Below are 26,829 nucleotides of genomic sequence, written 5' to 3'. Positions count from 1 at the left end.
CTTATCTATTCAAAAAAGAACAGATAGCATCTATTAAACAGAGTGGTCCCTGAAGAATGACAGCATGACAGAAAGTGTTTTAAACACACTTTATTCACTGCTGACTGCTCAGAAAAGGGATGGTTAGCTATTTAAGACTTCCTGCACTACAATCCTGTCACTTCACCTGTTAACTTCAAACAGGGATCTCTGCACGAGGACGCCAGAGATCAGACATCTAGTTCAGGAGCTTGTTCACTCTTACACACTGGAATTCCTCCAGTCCCCTCACGCCATGACCTGGCCTGTGGCCTCTCTCACACCTGAGGATCTGGTGAGTCATGCACTACAGTCATGTCTCCTGTCTGATGCCGGCAAATGTGGGGTTCTTTGCTTGAGGACGCCAGAGATCAGACAAGTTCAGAAGCAAGCATGGCTGAGTGTTTACTCCTACACGCTGGAACTCCTCATGCTCTCTGCTCTTGTGACCAGGTGTCCTGTCATATCACAATCCACAGAGAGTTAAGATGCAAATATATGACTGTCGGATTTTGCTCCTTTGGCCACAAAGCGCCTTAAAAACACAGGTAGCACAATCCATCGAGAGTTAACATGTCAAATATGACGGATTCTCTACTATGCCTGAAAAGTGCCTTAATAACTAAGGTAACACAATCCAAATGCAAAACATGCATGCCAGATTTTTCTACTCCAAAAATTAGGTTAAAAAACAGGTCACTAAAAACCAAGAGATAAAAAGCAAACATGGTATTAACATGTTAAAGGAAAACCATTAAATAAATAATTACCATTAAATAAATAAAATCTGTAAACTATCACTCAAGGTCAAACAATATATTATACAACTTATACACAAGACTTTTTTTTTTGCCATGGTAGCCAATTCAGACATGGTAGCTTTTCCTAACTCACTATGCTGTATGATTTAGCTACTGGTAGCTAAATCAGACGAAGTAGCCTTTTCAGACACCACACTGGCACTCATGCAGAGGGAGTGACGATAGAAGCTCAGAGAGGATTCCTGACAGAGGAGGCGTGGGCTGACTGGAATGGTAAGGGCTTCCACTGCACTTGCAGTTTCAGCAGCAATCATTAGATTAAATGGGGGAAGACTTAAAGAGAATCTGTACTCTAATATTCTTACACTAAAAAGCATACCATTCTATTCCTTATTTTCTCCTGTGCCCCTCTGTGCTGTTTCTGCCACTCTCTGCTGCAATCCTGGCTTGTAATTAACAGTTTTAGGCAGTGTTTACAAACAAACTAACCAGCTTGTGATAGGCTCACATAAACAGAGTGTGTGAGTCATACAGAGTGTGCAGAGGGCCTGCAGAGGGTGTGTATCGCTTCTATCCAATCACAAGCAGCCCTGCACATTCCACACATTCAAGCCTTAGCCCGACAGACACGACAGAGGAAAGGAGATAAGATTTATTACAGAGACAGTGCAATTAGGAAAGGCTGCAGTAAGCCAGAGCACATTAGAACAGGCATAGGAACTTATAGAATAGAAGAACTAAGGCTGAAAAATTTGTTACAGTCTCTTTAAGGTGGCCACCCACCATACAATTTTTTGAATATCTGTTCAATTTAAGAATTACTATCAATTTTTCTGACTGATTGTAACATTTCAAAAATATGACCAATGTACCACACACCTGCGCTCAATTTTTCCCCAATTATGATAAAAATGATTGGAAACTCTGACAAAATTGTTAGGGTTTGTATATTAATAAATTGACAATCTAACACACACACCATACAATCTTTAGAAAGATTGAAGAAAAATATCTGGCATTCCGGATCAATAAAAATCAAAGAAAACGGGAAATCCGATTGGATTTTTCAGTCGAATGAAAAGAAAGCTTTCGATTTTTTCAGGAGATCCGATCGTTTTTATCGAATTGCCGTAAAATCGGATCATTTTATTGTATCGTGTGTGGCCACCTTTACACTGACCTGAATATCGTACATTCGGACTATAAGATGCACACATTATTTACCCCCACTTTTGAGGGAGAAAAAGTACGTCTTATAGTCCGAAAAGTACGGTAATAACAATGAGCTTCAACTCAGGAACCATTATGTCGAATGACACCATATTTTGTATTAATTAAAGGAAAGTTTTTACAAATAACCAACAGAGGCATATTTGCTGGCATAATAGTCCATGATGTATTGCAGCCCAATTTGTCAGGTGCTGAGATCCAGAAGCCCACTAGTACTCTGAAATAATGACTACATGAGACACCTGTTTGAAAAGTTACTGACAATCAGCTTTTTAGTGCAGTGAATCTTCTCTGCCCAAGTCTCTCAATATCTTCCCTAAACCTCAACTGTGTATAATGCTGTCAGCAAAGATGAGACGTTCCATAACAGAAGTTTAGAAATTGTGTGCATGAGTGGTGCTTAACCACTTACTGCACCAGGTGCAGTATAATCACGGCCTGTGAAAACTTCACTTGAAGTCCCAGGGCCATGAATATTTGTCTTTAGAGGCGGGCGGCCTCCGCTTGCTCCCGCCAGTGCCCCGTGCGCGCTACCGTTGCTGCCCGTTAGCAGGGAGATGAATTAATGGGAACGTGTATACTCTCTGCACACTCCTTCCCATGGATATGTTTGATGACATGCCTGGTAACTCACCAGAGACTCACAGGACCAAGTTTGTTTATACTGAAATATTCTGTAATTTCCAGCACCTCTTCAAAGAAGCATTGTCAGCTGCAGACAGTTACCAGCACAACGACATCTGACATAGGTTACTGTGTCAACAAGCCCAAACAATGGATGAGGAAAGACTACACATTTAACTCCATGAAGACAGATTATCCTTGTTGGAAAATTAGAAGAACAGAACTAGATGTTTGAATCTCCAAATAAGAAGAATAAGGGACTCCATTGTGGCCTTAAAGAACACCATCTTGAACTTATTATTAACCATGTTAACCATGTTTCCTCAGCAGATCCAACAGTATACAGGACTGACATAAAACATGAGTTAAATTATATAGTAAAAATCCACAGCGCTACTAAAATTGATTACACTCTTTATTTCATAAAATAGCATGAAGTATCTTCTCCACAAAACCTAATTGGGCACCTGCCTATTTAAACCATACACAGAAACATCAGTACAATGCATATGCACATAGTAATGGTACCACACACATGCATTACCCTCACCAATACTCTCATTGTAATGGGTTGTCTGAAAAAAATGGTTCAAACAGGGGTCCAGCAAAGAAGTTTTACTCCACCTAATTCACAATTAAAAAATGTTAAAATATGCTTGCAAGCACAAAAAGCAAAATGTATCCATATAGAGCATGTAGAAGGCCTTACAGCCTAATCTGTTATCGTTTCGCGTGAAAATTCGCGAGCGCGCGCGATGCGAAAATTCGCGCGAAAACGGCCGTGCTAACAGTTAGCACTCTTTTGTGAATCAAGCCCCTTGTGTTCAGAATAGGATGTATAGATAGAAAAAATTGCACACTTATACCATCATGAATCATCACAAATAACGATCTATGCTACTTCACGTGCAGCCCTGCGTACATTACCCGCTCCATACATGTGATGAGGTGGTTAATGCCGTACAAGAAGAGATGATTCTCTAGCCACCGCTCGAGCCACCCGGAACACACAGTGGGGAGAGACTCACAGATCTGCAGCCGTATTCAGCGTTAGGCAGCCTGATATCCAGAAGCGCAGCAATGATAGGCTGAACAGTCCTGGCTACTTGGAGTGACATCACTCTAGCTTGTTCTGGAACGCTGACGTTTCAAGTGGTCCGTCCCTCTTCTCTGCTCTGAAGAAGTATTTAAGGGATACTGCTATCCATTCAGCTGCTGACAGCTTCTTGGCACTAGTGTAATGAAACCCTATGGGCCCGTTCTTACTTGGGCGATTTGCGTTAATCGCCGCAAATCGCCCAAAATAATGCAAATCACCCAAAAACGCAAAATGCAAACGCGTCGCCTGCACTATTTTCTGGCAATTTCCCAGCAATCGCGTTTCAGTGCTATAGAAGTGCTAAATGCGATCGTGGCAAAATCGCCGCAGTGTTCAGTGATTTTTCCATGTGAAATTGTGGAAAAAATCACTCCTGCAAAACGCCAGCAAAAAGTGTGAAAGAGCCCGTACTCTTTTTTTTTTTAGAAAACATTGAGTGTTAATGAAGCCAAACAACACAGCATTGCCAAGGAATACATTTTTGCAGACGGGGGTGGGGAGGGGGCAATCCACCCTATTAACGCTCCTGCATATACCAAATAAACTTTTGCTCATATGATTTGCTATAATATCGATGCTAATAGTCCATAGAGCATTAGGAGAAAGTATATACTTATTTTATCAGTCAACCATTTGGTGCACTTAACATTTTGCAATTCAGATTTAATTAGACAGAATGCCACCATATCCTATCCTTTAAAGTGGACCTGAGCTTTTGCACAGGATAGAAAGAAAACATAGAGTAATGCACTCTGTATGTATTTAGAGAGTTTAGCCTGTCTAATTCCCCCTCATCTGTGACTAATCATAAGTATAATTTGATCTCTCAGCTGTGTCAACCTATACCCATGTATAAGACAAGCCAACACAATAAATCTCCCCAATTGATCTAGATAGAGGTCCAATGACTGATAAGGGAGCGCTCTATGGACCAGGACACTGACACCACGGGAATATGAGAAATAAGTAGAATGGTATGAATGAGCTACCCAACGCCTTTGCAGTGCCAGTACCCTCTGCCCAGTGAGATGCATCTCTTGTAAAATACAGATATACTTGGATATAAATGTATAAACCAGACCACGCTTTACAGGTGCATGAAGAGGGGAGGGGTGTGAAAGAAGAAAGAAAGAGAAAGTAAAACAAAAAAAAAAGGGCAATACAATATTCAAACCAAGATCCATGTCTATGGGCGAACATACCAATATTACACAACAAAAGCGTCCATGACACAACAAAATGCCAATAAATCCAGCCCCAGATACAATAATTAATGCTTATTAAGGAAAATCACAATAAAAAAAAATTAAAAACTACAGACCGCAAATAGGATCAAATATATTATAGTGGGTGTTTATATCCTTCCACCTGGTTACATCTCTCTGATGGACGTGGTCATGAGTAAAGTTTCTCTGCACTATCCAGCCAAACTATTGATTTGTGGAAATTGTGACATGTCCCCCAACCCAGACATTGACAGGCTTAACCCCCAAAGTAGAGATGGGTAAATTGGGGTGCTTAGCCCCCAAAGTAGAGATGGGGAAATTGGGGCATGGTCGGACTCGGAGACTCTCCTTCTTACAGATATATGGTGGTGGAAGAATCCCAATTTGCGTCAATACGCTTGCCACTTTGCTTCTCACCGCCCTTTGTCCCGTATTGGTCTGGCTTTTGGCAACCAAGATGTGCTTCCTTTGGTCCGTGAGTTCTAGATCCTTCCACGGGGAGTCTCTGATTATTATCCACTCTTGGTGACTTTGGATTTCGGCAGGCAGAAGGGAGCTGTGATTAAACGAGTTTCCCAGTTCTGGATCGAGAACTCAGGTGTTAGTGAAAAGGTTGACACTGACTTAAAGGAGTACTGGGATTGGAACAGTGGCACTGCTACATTATGTAGGGTCTGGGATGCCCATAAGGTGGTGGCTCGGGGTTCATATACCTCCGCTATAGCTGCCTCTAAGAGGGAGAGTTCTGCTGAGCTTTCATTAGCGACTCTGGAATACCAGTATCTTTCTTCTAAATCTGACCTGGATTATGATAATTGGCAGCAGAGCTTGAGGAGGCTCCGTGTGTGCAGAGTCAGGGCCACAAGGATGTCCCTTCTTCATCAAACCCAAAGGATTTTTGAGCAAGGTGAGAAGGCAGGGAAACTTTTGGCTTGGTTGGCTAAAGAGAAAAACAGCGTCACAGCTATCTCTAGAATTTTAGATGCAGTGGGGGTTGTCCACACAGATCCTAAGCATATAAACCGACATTTTGCCATCTTTTATGAGTCTCTTTTATACCTCTAGGTTGCAGCTGTCAGTGGCTGAAATTCAGTCTTACTTAACTGATATTCCTTTCCTGCAGTTCTCAGATTCTCAGAGGCAACAGTTAGATGCCACTATTTCCTCTGAGGAAGTCTTAGATGCAATGTCGGACTTGCAATCAGGTAAGGCCCGGATGGCCTTCCAATAGAGTTTTATGTCCACAATAACTCCCTCCTGGTCCCTTGTTTGACAGAGGTCCTCACCAAGGCTTGTGAATCCCAACAGGTCCCTGCGTCTTGGGTGGAGGCAGTAAGTGTACTTATATTGAAGCCTTGGAAGACTCCCGTATCTTGCGCGTCATATCGGCCGATTTCCTTGATCAATGCTGACGCCAAGACTTTTGCTAAGGTTTTGGATAATTGCTTGGTCAGGGTGATTGGTGACATTATACATTCAAACCAAAGTGGTTTCATGCACGGATATTAACATCAGACGCCTTTTTAACCACTTGCCGACCACACACTCATACCGTGCGGCGGCAAAGTGGTAGCTGGAGGACCAGCGACGCAGATCTGCGTCGCCAGGTGCCTCCCTAATTAATTAAGAAGGCCGCTCGCGCGAGCGGCCGTTTCCTGTTAGATCTCGGAGCGGGTCTCCGTGAATAGCCTGCGAGCCGCTGAACCCCACCAGGAACCCCAAGATTGGGCAATTGTATCCCTGGATGCTGAAAAAGCATTCAATTCGGTTGAATGGGACTATCTGTGGGAGGTCATAAGGTGCTTTCAGTTTGTCCCCCATTTCATACAAATAGTCCAGCTTCTTTATGGCTCACTGGTTGCAAAGGTTAGATCTAATATGATGTCTCCCCACCTTTCCCTCTGTCCCGAGGCACCAGGCAGGGGTGTCCCCTATCACCATTACTTTTTGTTGTGGCACTTGAGCCTATGGCCATCCGGGTCTAGTTGTCAAAAGATATAGCCAGTCTCCAGGTGGGTCAGCTGGAGGATAAGCTAGCTCTTTATGTCGATGATACTTTGCTATTTGTGAATAATACATCCACATCCTTGAGGGCAAGTCTACACCTAATTGAGGACTTTGGCTCAGTCTCAGATCTTAAAATCAATTGGGACAAATCTTTGGTCCTGCCATTAAATTCCAGCCATAGCTTGGCCCCCCTGATGTACCAGTGCAGTGGATCGGACAGGTGAGGTATCTTGGAATTGATGTTACTCTAGATCTATCCCAGTTTATCCAACTAAATTTGTTACCTATCCTCCGTCAATTAGAATCTAAATGCAAGGCATGGAATTCTCTCCCTCTGTCTCTCATAGGTAGATCCAATTTAATTAAGATGATAATCCTGCCCAAGCTTAACTATATTTTCCGTAATTCTTCTTGTTGGATCCCTAAAAGATACTTTGGCCTAATAGTCAAAATGGTCACATCCTTTATTTGGGCAAACAAACTCCCTGGATCGGGGGGGGGTTGGCTCTGCCCAGCTTTTTCTTATATTTCCTGGTGGCTATCGGTGTTGCAGTAAGGTGGTGGTTTGGACGGACAATCCCCTGCTGTCACTCTGGAGGCAGCAATACTTGGCTCATATGAGGCCCTTACGTACTTGCCGTTCTGGGGTCTCAGATGCTCCTACTTTGAAAGCATGGGACTGCACTACTAAACTGACTAAAGAAACAGTTATGTTTTCGCCCTACACACCCCTTTGGGGCAATCCACACATGGAGCATTTCCTGACCATTCTTGATCCTTCGCTATGGTCAAGTTATGGCATTAAGCACCTGCAACATATTGCCCCTCAGGGCACTCTGCTACAATTTAATAAACTTAAGGCTGCATACAATTTGAACAACAGGATGTTCTTTCATTTTTTGCAGTTGAGACATGCGATGCAGGCTCAGTTTTTCCCAGTGATCCTGTGTCCATTGGCTCGAGTGATCTGGAAGCGCTCTATGTTCTGGAAAAAGTTGATAAACCTTTATCTGCTAGGTATAACTGCCTACTCTGGGATAGGGGCAGGAGAATAGACAGATGTATAGCCAGGTAGTGCGCTGAAGTCCCTGATTTAGATGCAGAAGATCTTGAGACAATCTGTCTGTAAAAGACAGATAGATTTCCCTCAAAATCCTGCATCGGGTATATTTATTTATTGAAGTATTTATATAGAGCCAACATATTACGCAGCACTGTACAGAGTATATATTGTCACTAAACCATCCCTCAGAGGGACTCACAATCTAGTCTCTACCATAGTCATATGTCTATGGATGTATTGTGTAGTGCACCCCATATTACACCCCATTACTCCTCCGTAAGGTAAATCCTGTGTTACCTCCTGATTGCACTAGATGTGGCTCTGCCCCAGGTACTTTTGGTCACATGTTCTGGACAAGCCCTGCCTTATCTACGTTTTGGCGTAAGCTTGGTGAATGTATTCAATTGGTTTCGGATTTCCCAGGCCCACTAACTCCCAGAGTCGTGTTGTTTGGCTTGACTGGACTGGAGCATCTCCATGGATGTCAAAAAATACTGATCAAAGTAATTTCCTGCCACTGGAACTAATCTCAAGCTTCCTCTTGTAAATTGTATAAGATTACAGGGGCGTAACAATAGACCCTGCAAGGGATGCCTCCGCAGGGGGGCCCAGAAGCCACAGGGGGCCTGTGGGGGGAAACGTTTGAGAGACTGACAGCTAAGGGAACGAGAGAAAAAAACCTATTCTGCTCTCACACCATTGCTATATTGACTGCATGTGTCCAAAACACTGATAAGGACTCATAAACACTCTTGAATTTATACACTGTCCCTGCTCCCTATGGGTTCGTAAAAAACATCTGTCTCTCACTGCTGCAAAGATCTGATGACTGCATGTACAACCTAACAAAGAATAAGTCACATTTTGAAAAAACCCTTTAGACTTTCCCTTGTTCACTCTGAAAGGATTCCTAGATCTTATCACACAGGCTTGACCTTATGGCCTCTAATTACTTTTACAACACAGCAGAGTGGAGATTGATGTCTTACTGTTGCTGCTTCATTGAGAGCTTGTCTCGTACTGAGTTAAAAGATCCCGTAATAAGAGTGAATCAATCAGTGACATTCTGGATGTTTTGCCAAAGTTTCAGTGAATACTATATGTTATGTTAAGCATGTCATTGTTGTTCCTCCATATAGCATGTGCTCTCATTAACCACTTGCCGACCGCACGCTTATACCGTGCGTCGGCAAAGTGGCAGCTGCAGGACCAGCGACGCAGTACTGCGTCGCCAGCTGCAGGCTGATTAATCAGGAAGCAGCCGCTCGTGCGAGCGGCTGCTTCCTGTCAATTCACGGCGGGGGGCTCCGTGAATAGCCTGCGGGCCGCCGATGGCGGCTCGCAGGCTAAATGTAAACACAAGCGGAAATAATCCGCTTTGTTTACATTGTACGGCGCTGCTGCGCAGCAGCGCCGTAAGGCAGATCGGCGATCCCCGGCCAATCAGCGGCCGGGGATCGCCGCCATGTGACAGGGGACGTCCCGTCACTGGCTGCACAGGACGGATAGCGTCCTGTGCAGCCCAGATCTCCCGGGGGAGCAGGTAGGAGAGGGAGGGGGGAGAATGTCGCCGCGGAGGGGGGCTTTGAGGTGCCCCCCCCCGCAACATGCCTGCAGGTAGGAGCGATCAGACCCCCCCTGCACATCATCCCCCTAGTGGGGAAAAAAGGGGGGCGATCTGATCGCTCTGTGTGGCCGCGGATCTGTGCTGGGGGCTGCAGAGCCCACCCAGCACAGATCCAAACAAACAGCGCTGGTCCTTAAGGGGGGGTAAAGGGTGGGTCCTCAAGTGGTTAAAGGTCGCACACATCAGATAAAAGTCTTTGGAAAATGAAAGATCACAGACCAATTGTACCCCCTTCCATGTAGTATAAGAGCCATACTCTACACAGTCTATTCTATGTAGCTGAACTCTCCATCAGACAGACATCTTTGCAAGATGCTGCACACAAAGATGCTGTACACATGCAACAGATCAGTATCTGCAAAAGATCCGTTCCTGCAAAATGCATTGATAGTCTATGATATCTGCAGATCTCATACACACCTTGTTTAACGGACATTCATCTGCAGATCAGACAATTATCTGCCGATCTGAAGATCCTTCCTGGTGGATCTGATCTGCAGATAATTGTCCATTAAACAAGGTGTGTATGAGGATCTGCAGATATCATAGACTATGAATGCATTTTGCAGGAACAGATCTTTTGCAGGAACAGATCTGTTGCATGTGTACAGCATCTTTGTGTGCAGCATCTTGCAAAGATTTTTATCTGATGAGGAGCTCAGCTCCATAGAATAGACTGGGTAGAGTATGGCTCTTATACTACATGGAAGGGGGTAAAATTGGTCTGTGATCTTTCATTTTCCAAAGACTTTTATCTGACGTGTGTACCCACCTTTAGTAAAATAATACGGCTGTGTGTACATGTACTGTATGTACTGGGAACAGAGCTGCAACGAGGGACTTGTTGGCTGCAAGGGGCTGGGGGAAGCCCCGGGTAAGTAGATCTGGGGGTAACATAGATTGCCTGACATTTCCTTTAAGTCTAAGTGTTTTTATCTGCATGGGGAAAACACATTGGTCCTCAGTTTTCCTGTGCAGAAAGCGAGGGGGGTGGGGGGCCCAATCCAAAGTTTCGCGTGGGGGGGCCCCATCCAAAGTTTTGCAGGGGGGCCAAGTGATGTCTAGTTACGCCCCTGTAAGATTACATATGTAAATAGAAACTGTCCAACCAAATTTAACAGAATCTGGGATGAGTGGATTAAGATACATGCCCCTGAGCTAGCAGATTGAACCTCTTAGCAGTCTTGTGGCTGTATGTTCATTCCCTGTGGTACTGTCAGATGCCCCCCCACCCTCCTTCTTTTCCCTTTTCTCTTACACTCTTTTCTTCTTTATTCTATTTCTACTTTTCCTTTTCCTCTTCATTGTTTTCTATTTCTACCTTTCCTTTTCCTCTTCATTCCTTTCCCTTTTGGCTCTCTATTTTTGAGTTTTTAAGTTGGCTCTCGGTCAACATGTGCTGGTTCAGCGGCCTATGTTAGGCCGGTCTATATCCTGTGGAAGTCTTCTCCTCCGATTCCTGTAGTTATTGCTACTTGTTTTCTATTTTATTATGCTCTGTGTTGATTCAGCTATTTATATTCATGCATCTTGTCTCCAATTATTGAATTGTACATCAGTTTGTTCCATGCTTGTACACTCCTTTTCTATGTGACTAACAAACTTTTATTGTCAAAAAAATGATTCCTACACAACTTTTCAGTTGCCCTTGTCATTTTACAGTTTCAGGAACCCCATTAGAGTTACTTTTAAAACCCCTAAACTTTTTATTTTCTTAGGTAACTGTCCTTAAATTGACCCTAAACACCAGCATATGGGTCTTTCAAATTAACCGTATTGAAGGACTTTTGTGCAATGTCAAAGGGGTCTTAAAACCCCTTTTGATGCCCCTTGCAACAGTAATATTTAAGCCCACTCCGTAGACTTTTCAGTGCTTTGATTTCAGGAAAATGAAATGCAAAGTTTCTCAAAACTCTATTATCGAACCAGAATTTAGCAGTTTTGCTCATCACTAACTCTGAATTTAGTTTGCTCACACTAAATACTAAAATCAACCATAACTCTGACAGAAAAAGTCATAAAAGTGGTAGAGAATTACTGGCAGTAGTGTTATCAAATATAACAGGATGTTATCCTTTTTTAATGTATTATCAATCCTTTGGCTTTTTCTTCCTTTACATTTACTTGAATGCCAGAGGAAAGTTTGTGTGGTTCACGGTTTGGTGCTTTCTAAATGAGATAAAACTGCTTTTTCCTACTTGTCTTGCAGATATGATGTACCATCGTTACCAGGTGTTACAAGTAATTTGGGCGTATATGTTGTCTATCTCTGTGACATACTTCATTACACTGTGCCTTTTTCCTGGCTTGGAATCCGAGATCAGAGATTGCACAATGGGAGAGTGGCTTCCTATCCTCATTATGGCAGTATTCAACCTGTCAGACTTTGTGGGCAAGGTAAGTTACTATAAGGTAAACTGTGTTTATGAACAGATATTGTATTAGGTGGTTCTCACTCTGAATGTGCAGTTGACTTAACAATCTACCAGTGAATTAATAGTAAACTTGTAGTAACTAGAGCAGTACCAGACAATGCAACTGCAATGGAGCCCAGCACTGCGAGGATGCCCATAACATCCGGCAGAGTACTGGCAGGTGGGAATGCTATTGTTTAATACATTTTCTTTTTATAATTGCATTTAATTGCAATTACTTTTAAGTGTGCAGTAAAAACATTCACAAAAAATGTATAGTTTCTTATACTTACTAGGGGCTTCCTCCAGCCCCAAGCTCCCAGCATGTCCCTCGCCGCAGCTCTCCCCGCAGCCGTTCGGCGCAGCTCCGACCCGGTCCCCGGCGATGACATCAGGCAGACCTCCATGTCGGCCTGTACTGCGCCTGCGCGAGCGGTGCTGTCAATCGCCGCCACGTGAGCCGGAGCGGAGTGCGCAGGCGCAGAACTACTGCGCCTGAGCAGTCCGCTCCAGCCCACGTGGCGGTGATTGACAGCGCCGCTCGCGCAGTACAGGCTGACCTGGAGGTCGCCCTGATGTCATCGCCGGGGACCGGGTCGGAGCTGGGCCGAACAGCTGTGGGGAGAGCTGCGGCGAGGGACATGCTGGGAGCTTGGGGCTGGAGGAAGCCCCCGGTAAGTAGCACTTATTTTATTACATTTTCCCTGATGACTCCTTTAAGGTTCCTGCCATTTTTTACACTTTAGCTGTATCCCTTTGATACAGCATTAATTTTAAAATATCCCTTTGATACAGCATTACTTTTAAATTACTTCTACCATCTTGGTGATATATATTTAGTTGTTTTTCAGTACAATCTAGGCTTTCCTTGGGTAATTTTTTTACCAAAACTTTTATTTTATCATCATTTTATGGGGGAAAACTAGGCGTAAATGCAAAAAATACCCATTTTTTCCTGGAACCATAATTGAAAGTATCTCTTGTGGATCACAGGTGGTCAACTGTGAAAATTAAAGATTACCTTAAGCATGAAGGTAGGAAAACAGGGGAACAAACAGAGAATTTGGTCTGTGCCCATCACATAAAATTCTTCACTCATGCAGAATTTCAGCTTTTGAAATACAGGAACACCATTTAAACACGATACTTTACCTGCTTCTAGGGCAAGACAAGTCCTCATTCCTTTCTTTAGTGCAACTCCACAACGTGCATCCTATCTCCTTGCTGTTTCTGTCTGTGCATGTCATGTGGCGGGCAACGGAAGCAACAAGGAGATAACCTATATGGTGAACGACTACACTAAAGAGAGGCATAAGGACCTGTCCTGCAGCTGGAGAGCAAGTTAACTATCAGGTTCCGCTGCAGCAGCAGGGGCTATTGTTACGCCACTGAGCTGATTGTATACTTGTAACACATATTCAGACCCTTTAAAAGAAATGACCAGATCTGCCAATAGGACAGATATTAGGACAGTCATTGCTGACTGAGCAGGAGAGCACATTGCTCTCATTTATTATTTTTCATATGTGATGTGATTACAATGCCTTTGTTTCTCTGATGCACTTTGCACCCTAGCACTGAGCACTTTTTCCCTGATGTCGGCTCCAATTAAGGGGTTGAAACATGTTGGATTTACTACTTTATATGTAAAAGATTAAAAGCAATTTAGTCAAGGATACAGTGATTTAGATAATTAAAAATCTGCCTGAATGGCAGAATGACATGATCTACAATATAGATGAATCCTGCCTCAATCTGTTATAATATCCATTATGAAAAATGTTAATAGACTATAATTAAAAGTTATGTTTTCTTATGTACTTCCAAGAGGATCAATTATTGTGTTTATAATACATTTTAAGAATAACAAGCATATACAATGGTACAAGTGTATGCACTTAAAAAGGGACATTATAATGTAACCCTTACAGGTTAGCAATAATATTGTCAATTAACAAGACCAAATCCAGCAGCTAATTAGCCTCTTGTACTGAAGGAGCTTAAAGGAATACTGTAGGGGGTTGGGGGAAAATGAGTTGAACTTACCAGGGGTTTCTAATGGTCCCCCGCGGACATCCTGTGCCCGCGCAGCCACTCACCGATGCTCCGGCTCCGCCTCCGGTTCACTTCTGGAATTTCATACTTTAAAGCCTAAAAACCACTGAGCCTGCTTTGCCGTGTCCTCGCTCCCGCTAATGTCCCCTGACCCCACTACAGTATTCCTTTAAATCATACATACAAACTTGTACAAAAAAGATTATAAACATAAACAAGAACAGTAAGATAATTTGGCTCAGTGTTAAGCGGCACCTAGAGCCTGCAGTCCTGAAAAGGGCTATAGGTGAGAGGGTAGGGAGGATCTTCCCATCCTCTCAATGTGCCCACCACTGACCCTTGAAGGGAGCAGGGGAAAAGAGGAAGAGAAAAGAGAGAAGGGGTGAAAGAGAAGAGCAGAGGAAAATAGAAAAGGAAAGATGAGTCTAAAAGAGTAGGTTAGCTAGAAGAGATTTCAATATGTGTTATATGTCTCAATGTCTAGGCCAGGGAATTCAAGTTTAACCACTTGAGGACCTAGGGCTTTCTACCCCTTGAGGACCGGCCACTTTTTTTCCATTCAGACCACTGCAGCTTTCACGGTTTATTGCTCGCTCATACAACCTACCACCTAAATGAATTTTGGCTCCTTTTCTTGTCACTAATAAAGCTTTCTTTTGATGCTATTTGATTGCTCCTGCGATTTTTACTTTTTATTATATTCATCAAAAAAGACATGAATTTTGGCAAAAAAATGATTTTTTTAACTTTCTGTGCTGACATTTTTCAAATAAAGTAAAATTTCTGTATACATGCAGCGCGAAAAATGTGGACAAACATGTTTTTGATAAAAAAAAACCCATTCAGTGTATATTTATTGGTTTGGGTAAAAGTTATAGCGTTTACAAACTATGGTGCCAAAAGTGAATTTTCCCATTTTCAAGCATCTCTGACTTTTCTGACCCCCTGTCATGTTTCATGAGGGGCTAGAATTCCAGGATAGTATAAATACCCCCCAAATGACCCCATTTTGGAAAGAAGACATCCCAAAGTATTCACTGAGAGGCATAGTGAGTTCATAGAAGATATTATTTTTTGTCACAAGTAAGCGGAAAATGACACTTTGTGAGGAAAAAAAAAAAAAAAAAAGTTTCCATTTCTTCTAACTTGCGACAAAAAAAAATGAAATCTGCCACGGACTCACCATGCCCCTCTCTGAATACCTTGAAGGGTCTACTTTCCAAAATGGGATCATTTGTGGGGTGTGTTTACTGTCCTGACATTTTGGGGGGTGCTAAATTGTAAGCACCCCTGTAAAGCCTAAAGGTGCTCATTGGACTTTGGACCCCTTAGCGCAGTTAGGCTGCAAAAAAGTGCCACACATGTGGTATTGCCGTACTCAGGAGAAGTAGTATAATGTGTTTTGAGGTGTATTTTTACACATACCCATGCTGGGTGGGAGAAATATCTCTGTAAATGACAATTTGTTAATTTTTTTTACACACAATTGTCCATTTACAGAGATATTTCTCCCACTCAGCATGGGTATGTGTAAAAATACACCACAAAACACATTATACTACTTCTCCTGAGTACGGCGATACCACATGTGTGGCACTTTTTTGCACCCTAACTGCGCTAAAGGGCCCAAAGTCCAATGAGTACCTTTAGGATTTCACAGGTCATTTTGAGAAATTTCGTTTCAAGACTACTCCTCACGGTTTAGGGCCCCTAAAATGCCAGGGCAGTATAGGAACCCCACAAATGACCCCATTTTAGAAAGAAGACACCCCAAGGTATTCCGTTAGTAGTATGGCGAGTTCATAGAAGATTTTATTTTTTGTCACAAGTTAGCGGAAAATGACACTTTGTGAAAAAACACAATTAAAATCAATTTCCGCTAACTTTTGACAAAAAATAAAATCTTCTATGAACTCACCATACTCCTAACGGAATACCTTGGGGTGTCTTCTTTCTAAAATGGGGTCATTTGTGGGGTTCCTATACTGCCCTGGCATTTTAGGGGCCCTAAACCGTGAGGAGTAGTCTTGAAACGAAATTTCTCAAAATGACCTGTGAAATCCTAAAGGTACTCATTGGACTTTGGGCCCTTTAGCGCACTTAGGGTGCAAAAAAGTGCCACACATGTGGTATCGCCATACTCGGGAGAAGTAGTACAATGTGTTTTGGGGTGTATTTTTACACATACCCATGCTGGGTGGGAGAAATTTCTATGTAAATGGACAATTGTGTGTAAAAAAATCAAACAATTGTCATTTACAGAGATATTTCTCCCACTTAGCATGGGTATGTGTAAAAATACACCCCAAAACGCATTATACTACTTCTCCTGAGTACGGCGGTACCACATGTGTGGCACTTTTTTACACCCTAAGTACGCTAAGGGGCCCAAAGTCCAATGAGTACCTTTAGGATTTCACAGGTCATTTTTGTTTCAAGACTACTCCTCACGGTTTAGGGCCCCTAAAATGCCAGGGCAGTATAGGAACCCCACTAATGACCCCATTTTAGAAAGAAGACACCCCAAGGTATTCCGTTAGGAGTATGGTGAGTTCATAGAAGTTTTTATTTTTTTGTCACAAGTTAGCGGAAATTGATTTTAATAGTTTTTTTTCACAAAGTGTCATTTTCCGCTAACTTGTGACAAAAAATAAAATCTTCTATGAACTCACCATATTCCGTACGGAATACCTTTGGGTGTCTTCTTTCTAGAATGGGGTCATTTGTGGGGTTCCTATACTGCCCTGGCATTTTAGGGGCCCTAAACCGTGAGGAGTAGTCTTGAAACCAAATGTCGCAAAATGACCTGTGAAATCCTAAAGGTACTCATTGGACTTTGGGCCCCTTAGCGTACTTAGGGTGTAAAAAAGTGCCACACATGTGGTACCGCTGTACTCAGGAGAAGTAGTATAATGCGTTTTGGGGTGTATTTTTACACATACCCATGCTAAGTGGGAGAAATATCTCTGTAAATGACAATTGTTTGATTTTTTTACACACAATTGTCCATTTACATAGAAATTTCTCCCACCCAGCATGGGTATGTGTAAAAATACACCCCAAAACACATTATACTACTTTTCCTGAGTACGGCGGTACCACATGTGTGACACTTTTTTGCAGCCTAGGTGCGCTAAGGGGCCCAACGTCCTATTCACAGGTCATTTTGAAGCATTTGTTTTCTAGACTACTCCTCGCGGTTTAGGGCCCCTAAAATGCCAGGGCAGTATAGGAACCCCACAAGTGACCCCATTTTAGAAAGAAGACACCCCAAGGTATTCCGTTAGGTGTATGGCGAGTTCATAGAAGATTTTATTTTTTGTCACAAGTTAGTGAAAAATGACACTTTGTGAAAAAAACCCAATAAAAATTAATTTCCGCTAACTTTTGACAAAAAATTAAATCTTCTATGAACTCGTCATACACCTAACATAATACCTTGGGGTGTCTTTTTTTTCTAAAATGGGGTCACTTGTGGGGTTCCTATACCGCCCTGGCATTTTACAGGCCCAAAACCGTGAGTAGTCTGGAAACCAAATGTCTCAAAATGACTGTTCAGGGGTATAAGCATCTGCAAATTTTGATGACAGGTGGTCTATGAGGGGGCGAATTTTGTGGAACCGGTCATAAGCAGGGTGGCCTTTTAGATGACAGGTTGTATTGGGCCTGATCTGATGGATAGGAGTGCTAGGGGGGTGACAGGAGGTGATTGATGGGTGTCTCAGGGGGTGGTTAGAGGGGAAAATAGATGCAATCCATGCACTGGGGAGGTGATCGGAAGGGGGTCTGAGGGTTTGGCCGAGTGATCAGGAGCCCACACGGGGCAAATTGGGGCCTGATCTGATGGGTAGGTGTGCTAGGGGGTGACAGGAGGTGATTGATGGGTGTCTCAAGGTGTGATTAGAGGGGGGAATGGATGCAAGCAATGCACTGGCGAGGTGATCAGGGCTGGGGTCTGAGGGCATTCTGAGGGTGTGGGCGGGTGATTGAGTGCCCTAGGGGCAGATAGGGGTCTAATCTGATAGGTAGCAGTGACAGGGGGTGATTGATGGGTAATTAGTGGGTGTTTAGGGTAGAGAATAGATGGAAACACTGCGCTTGGGTGGTGATCTGATGTCGGATCTGCGGGCGATCTATTGGTGTGGGTGGGTGATCAGTTTGCCCGCAAGGGGCAGGTTAGGGGCTGATTGATGGGTGGCAGTGACAGCGGGTGATTGATGGGTGGCAGTGACAGGGGGTGATTGATGGGTGGCAGTGACAGGGGGTGATTGATGGGTGATTGATAGGTGATTGACAGGTAATCAGTGGGTTATTACAGGGGAGAACAGATGTAAATATTGCACTGGCGAATTGATAAGGGGGGGTCTGAGGGCAATCTGAGCGTGTAGGCGGTCGATTGGGTGCCCGCAAGGGGCAGATTAGGGTCTGATCTGATAGGTAACAGTGACAGGTGGTGATAGGGAGTGATTGATGGGTGATTGATGGGTAATTAGTGGGTGTTTAGAGGAGAGAATAGATGGAAACACTGCGCTTGGGTGGTGATCTGATGTCGGATCTGCGGGTGATCTATTGGTGTGGGTGGGTGATCAGATTGCCCGCAAGGGGCAGGTTAGGGGCTGATTGTTGGGTGACAGTGACAGGGGGTGATTGATGGGTGATAGGTGATTGGCAGGTGATTGACAGGTGATCAGTGGGTTATTACAGGGAAGGACAGATGTAATTAATGCACTGGCGAATTGATAAGGGGGGGGGGGGGGTCTGAGGGCAATCTGAGCGTGTGGGCGGGTGATTGGGTGCCCGCAAGGGGCAGATTAGGGTCTGATCTGATAGGTAACAGTGACAGGTGGTGATAGGGGGTGATTGATGGGTAATTAGTGGGTGTTTAGAGAAGATAACAGATGTAAACGATACATTTGGGAGGTAATCTGACGGCGGGTTTGCGGGCGATCTAATGGTGTGGGTGGGTGATCAGATTGCCCGCAAGGGGCAGGTTAGGGGCTGATTGATGGGTGGCAGTGACAGGGGGTGATTGATGGGTGATAGGTGATTGGCAGGTGATTGACAGGTGATCAGTGGGTTATTACAGGGAAGAACAGATGTAATTAATGCACTGGTGAATTGATAAGGGGGGGTCAGAGGGCAATCTGAGCGTGTGGGCGGGTGATTGGGTGCCCGCAAGGGGCAGATTAGGGTCTGATCTGATAGGTAAAAGTGACAAGTGGTGATAGGGGGTGATTGATGGGTGATTGATGGGTAATTAGTGGGTGTTTAGAGGAGAGAATAGATGTAAACAATGGATTTGGGAGGTGATCTGATGTCGGATCTGTGGGCGATCTATTGGTGTGGGGGGGTGATCAGATTGCCCGCAAGGGGCAGGTTAGGGGCTGATTGATGGGTGGCAGTGACAGGGGGTGATTGACGGGTGATTGATGGGTGATTGACGGGTGATTGACAGGTGATTGACAGGTGATCAGGGGGATAGATGCATACAGTAAACAGGGGGGAGTGGTCTGGGGGGGGGGGGTCTGGGGAGAATCTGAGGGGTGGGGGGTGATCAGGAGGGGGCAGGGAGCAGGGGGGGGGATAAAAAAAAAAATAGCGTTGACAGATAGTGACAGGGAGTGATTGATGGGTGATTAGGGGGGTGATTGGGTGCAAACAGGGGTCTGGGGGGTGGGCAGGGGGGGGGTCTGATGGGTGCTGTGGGCGATCTGGGGCGGGGGGGGGAGAAAATCAGTGTGCTTGGTGCAGACTAGGGTGGCTGCAGCCTGCCCTGGTGGTCCCTCGGACACTGGGACCACCAGGGCAGGAGGCAGCCTGTATAATACACTTTGTAAACATTACAAAGTGTATTATACACTTTGTATGCGGCGATCGCGGGGTTAACATCCCGCCGGCGCTTCCGTATAGCCGGCGGGATGTTGCGGCGAGCGAGCGGTGACAGGCGCCGGCGGAGGATCGCGTCACGGATGACGCGATCGCTCCGCCCATGCCCTTAAATGGACCGCCGCCTCTGTGGGTGAGGCCGTCCTGCAGGGCTCCACTTCCCCGCCGCCCCTGTGTAGTGGGCGGTCGGGAAGTGGTTAATTTTTTAAGTTTAAATAGAGTATGTTAGGACACAATTATCTGGAATGACAAACAGAATATAATCTAACACTAAAGGTCTATTTCCACTAGCATATTCAATGTCGCATACGTTTTTCCTGAATGCAGATTTTCCCGTTTTTGTGTGAATTTTAATGCAAATGTTTGGATGCATATAACAATTATTACATGGGAAACGGATGGTGGTGCAGAAATCTGCAGATTGCAATCCATATTTTTCTGTATCACACCTGTGTGCGAACATTCACATTCAATTATGAATCCATTGACATTCATTGATTTCATTTTTAGTGTGAAATTTGTACTTAGTGAAAATGGGTCCTTACTTTTCAAAACGATGCCAACAACTTTGTAGTGCGGTGCATCATTTTAGATATCATTGGAAATATGGATTCTTTGGCTTTTTATTATAGAATTATTATTTGTTGCAAAATCTGTACAAATAGGCTGTATGATATATGGTCACTATTAGTCCTAAACACTAAAGATTTCATACATTCTCTTTCTAGATACTGGCAGCTGTGCCTTACAATTGGAGCGGTGTCAACCTCCTTATCTGTTCCAGCACACGTGCAATATTTATCCCTCTTTTTATAATGTGTGTGTACCCAAGTGGAAAGCCAGCTTTTGCTCACCCTGCCTGGCCATGCATCTTCTCTCTGCTGATGGGCATCACCAATGGCTATTTTGGCAGTGTACCTATGATTCTGGCTTCAGGACAGGTAGTGCCGGAACAACGAGAGCTGGCAGGTATGATAACAATTACTATCTTATTAATACATACTGCTGGCTCCATCAATCTAGCCCTCCTACAATCAGCGCAAATGAAAATTCCATCATATTATTTTCTAAAATTCTTTCAGTAAGACTGGCTTCGATGGTTCACTCCCTGATTCAAAAGGAACAATCTGGTTTTATACCAGGTCATCATGGGTATGATAACATCCTTTTGGCTCTTAACCTCATTCAGGACTCCCAGCTCACCGACTCTCGGTTTCTTATGCTAAGTTTGGATTTTAATAAAGCCTTTGACTTGGTGGGCTGGGAGTACTTGCGTTTGGTTTTGCCTCACTTTGGTATACACAGATCCTTTCTATTAGCCTTTAAGGCCTTAAATGCTGATCCTGCCACGTATATCCATACCCCTGGAGCCTGTTCCAATCCCATTATGCTGCGTAGAGGCTCGCGTCAGGGGTGTCCACTTTCTCCTTTGCTTTTTGCTCTGGTGGTGGAGCCCCTGGCAGAAGCCATATGCCAGCAACCTGACATTCATGGTTACAATGATAAGTATAAATTGTTGCTTTTACGCAGACAATGTGCTGTTGTTTTTGTCACAACCAATTACTTCTCTCCCAGTGTTGCTTCCCCTTCTAGATAAATTTGCATCATTTTCAGGGTTAGCAGTGAATACTGCCAAATCTTCTGCCATGCCAATCAATCTTCCTAGGCCTGCTGTTAAACTCTTGGAAGCTAATTTCGATTTTAAATGGCAACATCAGAAATTTAAATATTTAGAGTCCTTTTTGACTCCCAGCTTTTCTTCCCTTTTTGAAGCAAATTACCCCCCTTTGTTTTCGACGTTCTCTAAATATCTTAAAGACTGGTCAGATTACAAGATTGGTTGGTTGGGCAGAAATTTAGCTTGTAAGATGATCCTTTTACCTAAGTTGTTATATTATTTTAGAACACTGCCCATCCTCTTACATAAATGTCAGCTTGTCCATGTGAGAATCTGCTCAGCTGCCTGTGCAGACAGGCAGCTTTTTGACCACTGTTCAGGTCTGCATTCTGCAGGTCTCTTTAAGAGAGACTTTCTGTCAGTATTGCAGCTTGCTGCTGAGGAATTTGCATACATTCGTTATGCGAATCCCCTACCTGCCTCCTGTGATGACTGGCAGTATAAAGGTTGGGATTACCCACAGTCCTTTGCTGGTCATTCCTTCAGGGTTTGTAGTAAACACTCCTAGAGAGTGTCAGCCATGCTTCTTCTTGTTGAAGTTATCTTAGAGTAATTCCTGGAAAACTGCACTAGGCAGGTTTCCTTAGTGCAGTTAGGATTGCTTATCTGTTTGTTTGTTCTGTTGCGATTGTCCTGTCCCAGCGGTGGTCGACAGGAAATGGTTCTGATCTCTGTTCTTGGAGTATAGCTGGTGCAGCGGTTGCTACCAGCTATCTCTTCTGATCTGTCTCCTTGGATCGCGCTAGCCACTTTCCGCTAGTGCTGTGGATCCTTCTGTTCTGCTACTCTGTACCTGGATGGCGCTGGTCACTTTCGCTAGTGCTGTGGATCCTTCTGTTCTGCTACTCTGTCTGCCTGGATCGCACTCGCCTAGCGCTAGTGCTGTGGATCCTTCTGATCTGTCTTCCTGGATCACACTAACCGCTAGCGGTAGCGGCTGTGGATCTTTCTGATCTGTGTTTCTGCTTGGATCACACTTGCTCTGACGGAAGAGTGGTGGATCCTTCCTGCCTAGTTCCTGTTTCACGTTTGTCTGTCTTGTCTGATACGAACGCTTGCTGTAGGCTCGGTTAGGTAACCGTTAAGCAAGCGCTCGCGTTCTCTGTTTCGTGTGTGTCTGTCTTTGGTTGTTAGGTGTGCTTGTCTCTGTTGTGCGTAACACGCGGAGACCGCGCACGAACGCGTGCACTGTTGCGAATGAGTGCGGTGTTCTCGTTCAGCTAGCGTTTGTTATTTTCCTTATCTTTCTCTTTGTATGATTTGCTGTGCCTTTGCTACCCTTGTGCTGTGTCCTGCTCAGTCTTGTGTCGCTATTGGCAATCGCCATTCTTGCGATTGCGTTTCCTACTCCGTTGTGTGTTCGCCGTTGCTGGGTGGCGACTAGTTTGGTGGGCACACATTGGTTCTGTCCCTTTGCTCTGTTCCCTGTGGGCTATCCAGCCCTGCCTGATTGTACCTTGTCCTGTATCTGTACAATTCCCATTTGGCATCTGTGGCTGTGCAGCGGCTGTGTTCGCCTGCACTCCACAGCGCCATCTGCCGGTGGGAATTGCCCTCTGCGGGTGCATAGCACCTAGCCTGGGTGTCCTCAATTATACGCTTGTGGAGGAAATCCGCCGCGTCAGCGCACGTCTGGTGCGCTGACCACGGAGACGATTCCGCAATCGTTACAGTCCAGCTTCAAACCCAATTTAATAAATTCATTTGGGATAATAAGCCACCTAGAATTCACTCTAAGATTTTATATTAATATAGATCTTTTGGTGGTATTGGTATGGCTAACTTATGGCTTTATTATTTGGCTGCCCGCACCTCTCAGCTCTTGGATTGAAGTCAGGTCTCGGACTCGTCTCTTTGGTGTCAGTTTGAGTCTGACTCGATTGAACCTTTCAATTTGCCCACCTTAATCTCCTCCCCTAATAAAATAATAATTTCCAAACATCTCCCTCTTAATAAGATTGTTGCTCATTCTCTTAAATTGTGGTTCTCTACTCAATCTTGTTTTCATTTAGCTCCTATCCCTTCTACTCGGGTTTCCTTTTTAGGGAACCCTAATTTTCCTCCTGCCCTAGATAACCCTCAATCATTTACTTGGTGGATAAATCAGGGACTTATCACTGCCAACAAATTTATGGATTTCTAATAAGTTTTCCTCCTTTTTTCATTTTCGATTCGATTACTAGATCGATCCTTTATGAAGAAATGTTTCGCTATTGTCAGCATGGCCGGATTTCTGGGAAGGCCACATAGGCCATGGCCTAGGGCACCAGATAAACAAGGGGCGGCCTGCAGACAGTGGGCATTATTTACAAGTGTCCAAACAAATGAAAGTGGTCAGGATAACTGCACTATTAGTACCAGCTGGTATCTGCCTGTGCTGTGCTACAGGCAGCTGCAGTCCGTTAACCAAACGTTTGTGAACAGTGTGTGACTAGCAAAAAGCCAGACCTTGTCCAATGACATAGCAGCAGCTGCAGGCAGTTACAGTAGGCCGGTTCTCACGTACTTGATGTGGGGGATGAAAGGACCAGGGGCCGCACCAGCAAATATTACAGAATACAGAAGGCAGCCTCTCACAGTACCCATTTCTTAATTATTGATTGGCCAGCGCTGTTACCCTGGAGACAGCAGTGGGTACAGGCCTCACTTTTACGTGTTTCTGACCCCACCCATTGTCCAATTGTGAGCCACTTTTGACTATGTGTGTGTGGTGGATGGCTCCCACCACGCCCATCACCTGTAGATCGCTTGATTGACCAGTTCCCCCGTGTGACGTGATTGATTCACTTCACGTTGCCATGAAGACCTCAGCACTAGCCGCAATAGTGGACACCATCGGCCCAACATTTTTTGGGTGTCTGTGTGTGTGGAGAGAGGTGGTAGGATACGGTTTCGGTTTGGTCGGTTGGGGCGGCTGGTAATAGTCGGCCTTGGGCGGTAAGAACTACAAATCCGGCCCTGATTGTCAGATTAAACATTATTTTCAATCATGTATTATCATATTGGCGTCAATTCACCAGAGGCTACCAACCCATTTATCTCTTGGGAGGTAATTTACCTCCTGTGATATCTCCAAATAGCAATTCTCCAGAAGTATAGGGGAAAATATCGACAGAGAGAAATGCAAGAGATAAATGTGAGATAAGTATGAGATAAATAAGTGATAGTTAGTAGTTAGTTTTTCTCCAAATCACAATTCACCAGGGAAGAAAGGGGGTGTGGCCATTCGTTATTTTTTTATCTCTTTATCCCCTTAATGAACCTGGAGATATCGTGGTTTTCACACAGCAGCTGCTGCTGTGGAAGATGGAGCCTTTTGAGCTTACTCTGTTAGGCCTGGTGCACGCCAAAAACCGCTAGCAGATCTGCAAAATGCTAGCAGATTTTGAAACGCTTTTTCTTATTTTTCTGTAGCGTTTCAGCTAGCATTTTGCGGTTTTGTGAAGCGTTTTTGGTGTAGTAGATTTCATGTATTGTTACAGTAAAGCTGTTACTGAACAGCTACTGTTACAAAAACCGCCTGGCAAACCGCTCTGAAGTGCCGTTTTTCAGAGCGGTTTGCGTTTTTCCTATACTTAACATCGAGGCAGAAAAGCCTCCGCAATCCAAAATCTGCAGCAGCCCGGGAGTATGCGTTTCTGCAAAACGCCTCCCGCTCTGGTATGCACCAGCCCATTGAAATATATTACCCAAGCGTATCCGCAGCCGCAAGCGGATCGCAAAACGCAGCCAAACCGCTCTGGTGTGCACTAGGCCTTAGAGCTTGCTTCTATTATGAGGAGACGAAGGCGCAGGAGGAGGGTCTGTTTAATCGCCCCTCGTATTTTTCGTGAGAGAACAGTTCTTGATAATTTTACTGAGACAGAGGTGGTGAAGAAGTTCAGACTCACTCGTGATATGATTTATGATATGATTCGGCAGTAAAAGGCGGGAATACTCTGGTCACGTAGTGGTAAAACTCCGCCTCCTACCCACAATGCTTCACTTTCAAGCTTACAGAGAGGAAAAGTATCCCATGTAAATCATTAATACCGATTACCTAACTCTCTGCTTTCTCACACTTTCCTCGTGCATATCTCTCCATTATCCCCTGCTATCGAACACTTTTCTCTCTGTCCTCTCACACTGGTGAATTGACTCCAGAGTGTTAAAATACCTCATGAGATAAACTACCTACCTTTTTTCTCTTAGTAAATCCTCTCTGGTGAATTGACGCCATAGCATAATCCTGTCCCACAAACCCCTCTTCGGCCCTTTGAGATCATGTATTATACCCAAGGTCGAAGTAGAGGTTCTATTTCAAGGATATATCAGCTGCTGGTCGGTGCGGGCACCGATGATAAATTACCTTATATGTTACAATGAGAACAGGATATTGGTGAGAAGCTTGATCTTACTATTTGGTCCAAGATTTGGGCTAAAGCTGCTTCAACTTCTTCTCCTAATGTCCTGAAGGGCACTGCTATTAAACGTATGCGTAGGTGGTAGTATACCCCGGTGAAATTGTACAGAATGTTTCCTTCAGTTTCCTCTCTCTGTTTTCGCAATTGTAACAGCGAGGGTACATTGTCCCATATTTTTGAGGATTGCCCTATAGCCCAAGATTTTTGGCCCAATTGGGATAATCTAGCCTCGCTGATTTTTTTTCACCCCATTCATATCACTAAGAAGCAAGCTCTGTTGTTTTCTCCTAACCCTATAATTCCGGGCAAGTTTCATAAATTGTATAGATATCTTTTGCTATCAAAATGGAAATTGCTTCAAAATGGAAATTGACCAGTCCCTTTATCTCTATGATTACTGATAGGATGAATAATATTAGGCTCTCTGATAGATTATTTTATGCTTCTATTGATAACTTGGACAGATTTAATGCTATTTGGGATCCCTGGACTACCTATCGTGATGGTTTACAGCTAGCCTCATCATCTTCTGTTTCTCTGACTGCCCCTTGAGATATATATTTTAGGATTGCTGAATGTACTCGATTTGATGTTTATCTCCTTATTGTTGCTATGCAACCCCTATGTTCTCTCAATTGCTGAATTTTTTATTCTACTTTGAATGTTTGTAACTGACTATTATTATTGGCAATGTAATGTTTTGGATTTGAATAAAGCGTTTGAATATACAAAAAAAAA

At 44.0% G+C, this 26,829-nt stretch overlaps 1 protein-coding gene across 2 annotated transcripts in view; it reads left to right on the top strand.

Moving 5' to 3' along the window:
* Positions 1 to 26,829, top strand: part of LOC137525719 (equilibrative nucleoside transporter 4-like) — a 118,045-nt gene that overhangs the window by 78,806 nt on the left and 12,410 nt on the right. For both annotated transcript variants that reach the window (XM_068246896.1, XM_068246895.1), the window contains exons 9-10: positions 11,865 to 12,052; positions 20,739 to 20,979. In XM_068246896.1, the coding sequence (XP_068102997.1) occupies positions 11,865 to 12,052; positions 20,739 to 20,979 (429 nt within the window). The remainder of the gene's footprint in view (positions 1 to 11,864; positions 12,053 to 20,738; positions 20,980 to 26,829) is intronic.

This window comes from Hyperolius riggenbachi, chromosome 7, assembly GCF_040937935.1.
Source record: "Hyperolius riggenbachi isolate aHypRig1 chromosome 7, aHypRig1.pri, whole genome shotgun sequence".
NCBI lineage: Eukaryota > Metazoa > Chordata > Amphibia > Anura > Hyperoliidae > Hyperolius > Hyperolius riggenbachi.
The sequence above is the reverse complement of the archived record's forward strand: the minus strand, read 5'-3'. Positions and strand labels throughout refer to the sequence as shown.